The sequence below is a fragment of the Cardiocondyla obscurior genome, linkage group LG02, assembly GCF_019399895.1.
Source record: "Cardiocondyla obscurior isolate alpha-2009 linkage group LG02, Cobs3.1, whole genome shotgun sequence".
NCBI lineage: Eukaryota > Metazoa > Arthropoda > Insecta > Hymenoptera > Formicidae > Cardiocondyla > Cardiocondyla obscurior.
In genome coordinates this window covers 9251848-9261068 of record NC_091865.1, presented here as the reverse complement: position 1 = coordinate 9261068, position 9221 = coordinate 9251848, and the positions used below count along the sequence as shown (strand labels likewise).

Below are 9221 nucleotides of genomic sequence, written 5' to 3'. Positions count from 1 at the left end.
CATACAAAAAACGCCCGAAAACTGACGGCACTCCCGAAACGACCGACGAACCAACTACGGTTCGTATAAACAGATATCGGCGTGCGGCACTATTTCTCTAACAGTACGCAGTACTTGTCGAGTCATTTTCCGCGTGCTGGACACTCGTAAGATAGTCCACGATACTCCTGACCGTCTCAAATCCTCGAATTCGAAACGAGAAACGGGCTACGACGCACGGGTGCCTCGACATTTTCGTTTCGAACTCGAACCGCGTGCTCGTCGTGTCCTCTGGTAGTACGCAGTAGCACGAGGTCACATAGTCCGTTACCAACTCACAATCAGGCGATCGATGAAGCTCTGTGATTGGTCGACGCACTAGGGAAACTACGCGTCGACCAATCACATCGTTTCACTAGATACACGATGATGAGCTGTGAGAGAACACACGTGGATGCCTCGACGTTTTCGTCTCGAAACCGACGTTCTCCGTGTGATCGTGTGTCCTCTCGTTTGCAGTAGAACGAGTCAAGTAAGCTCGTTGCAAGCTCGCGATTAAGCGATCTATGGAATGCTGTGATTGTCGACGCACTAGGGTTAATAATAATTTATTAATAAAGTTAATAAAAATTTAATTCTTGAAATTGGCACAATTTTTTTTTTTTATATATATATTTTTTATTAAGTTATTACCATTTGTGTTGTGTAGCTTCCTTGCAATCGTTTATCATGATGCACCGGCGATCAATATAATGTAATATGTAAATATTTTCTGATATATGTATATATACATGTATAAAAACGATGTAATTAAGTACAAAGCTTATAAAATACTTATACGCATTACTTGGGACTATAAGTTTCAAAAACTTCTTTAAAGACTGGCTGTATTTGTTCCAGCATATCAGAGGCCAGCATTCCTCGTTGTTTGATTTTGAAAGCTGTCTGATTGCACTCTCGAATTAATCTCGATGCAGCGTAGCATGCTACTATTGAGGGCGACAAGGCACATTCGCTAGTTCCAGCCGAGTTAGCCCACCACCAGAATACCGCTAATGAACCAGATAAAAGATCTCCTTGTCCACCACATCTCCTTCCAGAACCAGCCATATTACATGATACAGTCTCAGTATTTTTGTGACCATCTACAATCACATCCTTTGCTCCTTTATGTAAAATTATTACATTTTTTCCAAGAGCCTCTGCCACATGTTTCACGTCAGAATTTTTAACTACAGAAGCAGGAGGGACAGACTTGTCGAGTACCGCTTTGATCAAACGGCTGAACTCCATTGCATTAGGTGTTAAAATAACTCCAGGATAGTTCTTTATAATTTCTGGCTTTTGGCAAATCAAGAACAAACCATCCGCGTCAATAACCAATGGTTTTCTCGTCTCTCTACAAATCGTTACTAAATCAACAATTGTCTCAAATATTTTCTCATCTCTGCCAAGCCCAGGTCCAATCAAAATAACATGCAGACGATCAAGCCAAGGTTTTATTTGTTTTATCGCGTCTTGTTGATCCAGGACTGGATGGACTATTGGTTCCGGACTAAATGATTTAATGGGAATACTAGCGTCCTTAGCACAAAATATGTGAACAAGATCAGCACCAGTTCTCAGTGCACTCATAGCTGCAAAATACGGTGCCCCTGTATATTCAATGCTGCCACCAAATATGCCAATCCTGCCGTCTTGACCTTTATACTTGGTATCAATCAAATTTGGTATAACTTTTTTTATTCCCTTCAACATACGTTCATCCACAGTCGACGACATAGACATTGTAGATATTGATGAAAACCTGACTCGTAGCCTACAGAGAAAAGTACAAATGCCAAATGCTGCCATCCTTAAGATACAAATAAATATCTCTAAATATATCGCAGTAGCATACATACAGCAATGTAAAAGATCTTTACAGAAGTTATATACAATCTTCACAATTTATTAAAATCCTTAAGTTTTATTTTTACGTCAAGTACCTGACAAAATTATCGTCTAATGACGGTAATAAATGATCAGCGATGTTATGAGACACAAACGTAGTTAGGAACAATCTCGAATTTCTCGAGTCGATGTATCTTTGTTTCTCTTATCGGACAACTACCATATCGTTGACTTGAGTTAAATTAAGAAGTTGCCGAGTCAGAAAATATTAATGTGCCGTGCTGACATAACCTCGAAACATTTTTACACATAATAGATATTATACAATAAAATGTCCATTAAAAACTTTCAAGAAAAACGAACTGCGGTTGTATGTATTCGTATATAATATATACGTATCTCACATAGTACTTGAGAACTAATAATAAATAAGGTGATAACTTTGTCAATGCCGGGGTTTCGCGATGCTGAGTATTCGAAAACACTTAAGAAATATAAGGAATATAGGAGGAGTAAGTTGGGTAACTTTAATCAAATAATTGAACGTGTAATTAAATTATCGTTTTAATTTTAATGTAATTGAGGATTAATTATTATTTATCCGTTTGTTAATGATTTTTTAATAATATTAATTTTATTAATATTAAAAACTGCTTTACGCGTTTAATAATTTTTACCAATGAAACATATTTAATTATTTATCCATAACATAACTGAACGTATACTGACCAATAATATAAATGAAGGAAAAAATTAATTTGACGAGGCATCTTCACTGGAACGCCATGAACGAGCACACATGTATCCCTGTCTTCTCCTTTGTCGCGACGTAAATAAATTGTTCGTGGATCCGTGTTTTGGTGTACCGAAAAGTATCACAGCGGTCGATTGTCGATATTCATGGTTTATATTAAGACTTCTGCGTGCCAGATACGAATCGAGAATCTGAATACCTTCGTATAAACTGTCTAGATCGCAGCTGGAACATCGTCGATCGCAGTGACAATGTCTTCGATATGAATTGATCTTTGGTGTGGTAATCGGCGTGTTCGTCATTGTTCTGGGACTGATATATTCAATGCTGCTGGTTGCTTCCGATACAATCTCTAAATCATCTTGTAGTTTCTCACAACTGTTGCTAATCGTCGAAATTTTAACACAGCTGTCACTAAAGAATTTTTTGGAGGAACAGCGTAAGGAATTGTAAGTCAAGTTGTTACGGTGATATAATTTTGTCAGTTTAGAACCCAGAAGTTTAATAACAGCACTTTTGGAAGGAGGAAAATCTTCTTGATGCTCATTAATCTTTGTTACAGAAGACGCAATCGTTCTTTGATCGTGTTTCAACATTGGTGTCTCACAATCTTCAACGCTTGTAGCAGGAGTTGACAAATTGTCGACTGAAAGATTGGAGGGGTTAAGAGCACAGCCACATGCACCTTCACAGGAGCAATTGTTTCTGCCATTCAAACTGTGAACCCACGAATTAAATAAATCAATATAACTCTAACTCATAATAAACAAGTAATATATTGTATTTACGATAATTTTGAAATTACTTATCAACGTGCTCGCTATACTCCTCTTCTAAAACTCGTTGGTTATTTTCTTCTAATACTGTAGTATCTCTTTGGACTGTTTCGTGTGCTATTCGAAATTCTGTTGATGGATTTTCGGACTGTTGATTCGTATCCGAAGCGACATAATCTGTTCTATTTGTATTAGGAACGTCGGCATTCGTGAATAAAGATGATTCGCTAGAAGATGGACGATCGCCAGGAGAAGATTGAGGATATTGCACGCTGCGCCGTAACCAAGTGCGATGAACAGGACAAATTTGCTTCATTGACGCTGATAAACTACTTAGATTCACATTTCTTAATATAGTTCTTGGAGGTGTGATATACGGGGGTGGTGGACTCTCGGGTACATTTAATGTATGTCGATCGTTTCTCGATGTTACTGTAATTGTTTCATTGCTACGTCCGTTATCCGTGTCTTCCACGACCAAATAAGTAGACGAGTTCAAGTTCTCGTTTTGCCTTAATTATAAATATTAAAATTAAATTCTCGAAATTAATTATTTGCAATTAAATATTTAAATATTATAATAAATAGCTGCTTTTTTGTGAGTTTTAATTTTTTAATAATTTGTCTTTAAAATTTTATTTATAATCAAAACTTACTGGTTTGGAGAGTTTCTGTTACAGTTTAAACATCGAGCCTTTTTCGATAAGGCAAGCTTCGCAACTTCGTCATAATCCGGTGGAGCTTCATAGCCGGGTGGATCATCTGTTACGGATATTTCATCGATCCGTGCACTGTCTGTAATATCGAAAACTGTCGAAGTGAAATAAGAGACATTTTATTCGCACTGGTTTACAGAAGCAGGAAAAATTCTTTTAAAGTGATTTACTTTTTTTTGAAACGCGATGTCAGTGCCAAAATTCTAAATAAAATAAGCATTTTCCACAAAATTTTGTACCTAAAAGCTCGCTGATAGTTTCGAGACGTGACTGTAGTTCTCTTTGCTGTCTGGCTCTGGTTCCTATTCTGTATAGCAATATAATAAGAGCTGATATCAAAACGATCAATCCTAGGCTACTAGCAATGAATACCAGAGTAGCCGTTTTCAGATCGGGATATCGATCGATCTTTGGAAAATAATAGTTTGCTTTGTTCATATGCCATTTACGATCATGTAATTCCACCTCCCAATCTGTAATGCCATTACGTAAAAATTAATTTACAATAAACACAAGTAAATAAGAGAAGTAAAAGAATGCAATCTTTAATCGTTCAGAATGACAGATACGTACTTTGAAAGCAAGTCGCTGGTTCGTCACTGTTATCACCGCAATGATCGAAACCGTCGCAGTTTAGTTGACTTGGAATGCATCTGTGATTCTGACACAGAAAATCGGTGCCCGCAAAGCAATCTGTAACGTTCGATTCAATCAAAATCAAATAAAACGTATAATTGGCTGAGTTGGAACAAGGCAGTCATTCGTCGTCGTCGAGAACAAATTTACCCATGTAACTGAAAGCTGCATAAGCGATCGCCAAGTGCGAACTTGGGCCGAATGTACCACGAAGGCTCACGTGAAACCCGCTGGTAACTGACGCGATGTGTTCTCTATGTCTGAGTGGTTGTAATTGATTTGTCGGGTGTCGGATAATTTCTAGCGACATTAGAGCAGAAGTTGGGCCTTCTTTTATAATTAATTCCGTATTGCCGGCTGAAAAAAAAATATCGTGTAGTAGCATAGCAGGATAAATCAAATTAATTTAATTTTTGCTGTTATATTAAGTATACTTTTTTTTTTATACAACTTACCCATGTCAGCAAAACCCACTACTTTCAAATACATGTGCGTTTTCATATGTAAAAAGGTCTTAGGCGGTCTGATTAACCAAACGCAATCATAAATTTTCACTCCTCGACCGACCATGTTCATCATTGTAATAGTACCGCCCAAATTTTCTACGTATCCACCGCAGTCAGTGATCGGTTGTATTGATTTATCGTACGTATGGCCGATTACAAAGGAGTAAAAAGCTTTGTATCCAAGACCAGTGCCACCATTCGCGTAAAATCTTATTAATAAGGACGGACCGGAACTCACTATAACTGGTGGTCGAAATCGCGCACCGCTACTCACGTCCAATCGTTGTCCATTCCAATCGTAAAACTGATCAAGTTAGACATTCAAATAATACAGCAATACGTAAATTTTTTTAAGTTATTAATTACGTATTATAAGTTTAATTTCTCACAAGAATTTTATTTCGAATAAAAAAGATAATTAGAAACGCACCTCCATTATAGAGACCGTTGCTAATTGAAAGTCGCTAAACAACAACCTGATGCGACAGGAAGGAGCCTCGGTGGGACACGTTATAATATATTCCAAACCCAAATCCCGAGGATATCGAGCCGGGAAAAACGGTGAGGTCAGGATACCACTGCCAGTTCCGTTCAAACCTTTTGTCGGTGCTCTCGATGTCATTTCCGTCCCTTTTAGATGTAATCTATTTCCTGCAGAATAAATGCATCAATTTTAAAAAAATTATGTCGCTGCGCAATGAAGAAATTATATTATATTATATTATATAATATAATATAATATTAAAATTAAATTTATATCAGTATTTTTGTACTTATCTTGACATTCGGCAAATTAATTAAAATTTTTTTACTATTACTAGTATTAATACAATATCAATTATAATTACTAACTCTCTGCCGTATATTCGATGGTGAATGCATGCTTATGGGATTGACTGTAGAGTAAAGTTATAGACAGAGTTCTCGTGCTTGATCTGTATGTAATTGGTGAGTATAATCCGCAGAAAGGAGAGCCGGAAACCTCTTCGTAAGGTGGTTCTGAGATCCATACGTAATCGCATCTACAAAACAGATATATGCTTTCAAAGTGACTTTGCGGTTACCACTAACATAAACATGTATAAAACGTCTTAAAAATGATATAAATCCATTTTCGTAAAGAAAAAAAGAGAGAAAGAGAAAAAAGGAAAATAGTTGCTAATATTGCTTTGCTGGTTGCTTCCAAAGAGTATTATAGTTCGATATATGTATAACAGTAACTAACTTAACGCAGCTTATTTGATTATATTAAATCCATAATCTTTTTGTAATTATATGCACGTTATATTATTATAATTTTCGAAAGTGCATGCACGTATTCAGAGGCAATTAATGTTGAATAAAATGCATAAAAATACGTTTCAAAACTAAAAATTGTTTTAAACGATTCATACTTTATAGCAGAATGTTATATAAGATTTTGTTACTTCGTTCAATAGTCTGTTCAGTGTTTACCAATGTTACCTGCACGGGCTATCCATCACAACTCCTCCATCGTCACAATGATGTAAAAGCGCAATGTTTTTAAAAGTAGCGATTATCACGCAAGACGGGCAGGTCACTAATTCCAGACTGCATTGATGATGGGAACTATTAACGGTGATGGCATAAAGCCGCGGCATCAGCTGCCTCGGTGAATTTCCGCTAAACGTGACGTTTTTCGCGTACAGAATGCCCTTCTCGCCCAACTCCAAATACAGTCGTCTACCGTTGTGAGGCCCGCAAATATCTTCGTTTCGTACGACATTCCCTTTCGTTGCGAGAATCCACCAAAATGTCGCGAAGATCACTAAGTTAACGTTTTGTGAAACAAACACCAAGTAATTTATTTTCAAAGAAATTTTATAGAAAGCAATTTTCCAATTAAAAAAAAATTAACATGAATTAAAAATTGATTAATAAAAAAGGAACAAAGTTGAGTTTGTTTCCTAATAGAAATTAATATTTTAAAAACGTAACTTTTTTTTTACACGTTTAAATAAAATCGAAATTGCAATGAATAAACGGTCACTGTATTTCTTACCATATTTACAGTAGGACATATTCGTACGACGGGAAGCGACGTTCTGCCCTTTTCGTCGGGAAACCCGACGTGATTGTGCATAATTTCGTTAGTGCGATGACGGTGCCACATCATACTTCGCCAATAAGACATTTTTACGGCATCCCTCAAGCAAATGGCAATCACGTTATTCCAACAGTTTACATTATCCCACCTAGTTTAACAAGATCATATCATGATCAAATCGATACGAAAGACAGACCACCACCTTATGTATAAAAATTATATAAAAATTGTCTTTCGCAACAAAATTATTTTGAATACCTTTTGATAACATATTTTTAACAAACTATATTTTTGCAGCTTACAGAAGATTAATTTATTCCTTCATTCATTACGACTATGCCATATGATACGTTTTAATCTTTTTCTCTCGGATTTATTTGTCGCATTTACATTCTAAATCTAAAAAAATAAAAGAAATTAATTACAATTAAGTATTTTTAATCATCGGAATAATATAATAACAATACACATAATGTATACTTTATTTGTGCATAGTGATAAAAAATTAACGTAAAAAAAATATATATATACATAAATATTACCAGATTTGCATATTTCGAAATATAAATTAATAAAAAAAATATGAAGCTGGATCGAAATGAAATAAAGGGAGTACCAGGTGTTGCGTCGGGTGATATCGGGTGTTTCAGAATTGGAGGATTTAAAGGTTAGGATTCGAAATCCGAGTTATCCGAGCGAATTTGAAGTGACAAAGTTATGAGAGATCCTGATTTATTGACGGATATTCCAGAACTATCGAATGATTCGCCCGAAATGGATCTCAATATTCATCCCGAGAGACAAAGATTTCCTTTTTGCATCGTTTGGACCCCGCTGCCCATTTTAACGTAAGCTTCCGTTGAATAAATTCTGACCATAACCTCGTATCCGACTTTACACATTTGATATTTACTACGCTAATAATGTTTGCTGTGCATTGACAGCTATTAGAAAATACAGAAATAATGTACGTTAGGCACGATCTTTTTTTTTAAAGTAAAACTTATCGTGTTAAATCAGTTACATAGTTTATAATTAATATGGAAATTTGATTTTTAAGATATATTCTACCTTTCATTGGACATATGGGTATTGCGACGTCAACGGGAGTAATAAGGGATTTTGCTGGCCCTTATTACGTTTCTGAGGACAACATGGCATTTGGCAAACCTACCAAATATTGGCAATTGGATTATACGAAAACTGAGGGAGGCATACAAGGATGGGACACTAGTGTAGCCAAAGCAAGCGAGATTTACAAAACTAGAATGGTAACAAAATCATGATTCAAAGGATATGAGATTTTTTTTTTGATAGCTATAGCTCAATATTGATTTTACAGCATAATTTATGTTGTGATAATTGTCATTCTCATGTGGCAACAGCTTTGAATTTGATGTCATATGGTAACTCAAGCAATTGGAACATGGTAAAACTTGCATTCCTTATGTTGCTTCATGGAAAATATGTTGGGTAAAAATATATGATATATATAGAAAAAAGAATATACAATACAATTTTCTTTTTCTACTATTAATAATACTTATTATATTTGTTTCAGTATTATGGGCTTTCTTAAAACTTGGTTACCCTTCTGCATTTTTGTCACAATTATATTAATTTTAAGTTTATGTGTATATTAATTAATGAATTACACACAATCACATATAAGAATATCTTAAAGCATATAGATGTATCAATTGTAAGCTAAAATATTAATATGCGCAGAAAAGTTTCGAGGAATGTTATACAAATTACAAAGAATTATCTGTATCGATATTTGTCAGATATAAATATAATTTATTTTTCTTTATTTTTTAACTTAAGATGCACTACACACTGTGGAATATTAATTTCATTTTAATTGTGAATGTATCTGACTTTACGTTAGTT

At 35.3% G+C, this 9221-nt stretch overlaps 3 protein-coding genes across 5 annotated transcripts; 1 reads left to right on the top strand and 2 right to left on the bottom strand.

Moving 5' to 3' along the window:
- Positions 1-614: 614 nt before the first annotated feature.
- On the bottom strand, positions 615-2378 carry Naxd (NAD(P)HX dehydratase). 2 transcript variants are annotated; one of them, XM_070670840.1, is made up of 2 exons: positions 1884-2378; positions 615-1798 (listed from the first exon to the last, which is right to left on the bottom strand). In XM_070670840.1, the coding sequence occupies exon 2, from the start codon at positions 1765-1767 to the stop codon at positions 823-825; it is 945 nt and encodes a 314-aa protein (XP_070526941.1). In that variant the 5' UTR covers positions 1768-1798; positions 1884-2378; the 3' UTR covers positions 615-822. The 2 variants fall into 2 exon arrangements, with proteins under 2 accessions (XP_070526941.1, XP_070526944.1); XM_070670843.1 differs by having other exon boundaries at positions 1968-2378.
- Positions 2379-2389: 11 nt separating this feature from the next.
- On the bottom strand, positions 2390-7958 carry Culd (CUB and LDLa domain). Of its 2 annotated transcripts, none has more exons than XM_070670622.1 (12): positions 7587-7958; positions 7284-7476; positions 6725-7049; positions 6113-6282; positions 5691-5911; positions 5210-5564; positions 4905-5111; positions 4692-4811; positions 4358-4591; positions 4059-4212; positions 3432-3914; positions 2390-3343 (listed from the first exon to the last, which is right to left on the bottom strand). In XM_070670622.1, exons 2-12 carry the CDS (start codon positions 7300-7302, stop codon positions 2626-2628), a joined length of 3006 nt encoding a protein of 1001 aa, XP_070526723.1. In that variant the 5' UTR covers positions 7303-7476; positions 7587-7958; the 3' UTR covers positions 2390-2625. The 2 variants fall into 2 exon arrangements, with proteins under 2 accessions (XP_070526723.1, XP_070526733.1); XM_070670632.1 differs by having other exon boundaries at positions 2391-3343; positions 4059-4197.
- LOC139110968 (transmembrane protein 222) lies at positions 7948-9141 on the top strand. The gene is made up of 4 exons (XM_070670975.1): positions 7948-8176; positions 8389-8599; positions 8671-8801; positions 8890-9141. The coding sequence occupies exons 1-4, from the start codon at positions 8046-8048 to the stop codon at positions 8969-8971; spliced, it is 555 nt and encodes a 184-aa protein (XP_070527076.1). The 5' UTR covers positions 7948-8045; the 3' UTR covers positions 8972-9141.
- Positions 9142-9221: the final 80 nt, after the last annotated feature.

Bases quoted from the DNA above. Each gene is read 5' to 3' on its own strand.
- Naxd (XM_070670840.1), bottom strand. From the start codon at position 1,767: ATGTCTATGTCGTCGACTGTGGATGAACGTATGTTGAAGGGAATAAAA.
- Culd (XM_070670622.1), bottom strand. The intron at 5,912-6,112 runs GTTAGTAATTAT...TTTATTCTGCAG, and splicing joins CATCGAATATACGGCAGAGA to GAAATAGATTACATCTAAAA. The intron at 5,565-5,690 runs GTGCGTTTCTAA...TAACTTGATCAG, and splicing joins CAACGGTCTCTATAATGGAG to TTTTACGATTGGAATGGACA.
- LOC139110968 (XM_070670975.1), top strand. From the start codon at position 8,046: ATGAGAGATCCTGATTTATTGACGGATATTCCAGAACTATCGAATGAT. The intron at 8,177-8,388 runs GTAAGCTTCCGT...TTGATTTTTAAG, and splicing joins ACCCCGCTGCCCATTTTAAC to ATATATTCTACCTTTCATTG. The intron at 8,600-8,670 runs GTAACAAAATCA...TTGATTTTACAG, and splicing joins AGATTTACAAAACTAGAATG to CATAATTTATGTTGTGATAA.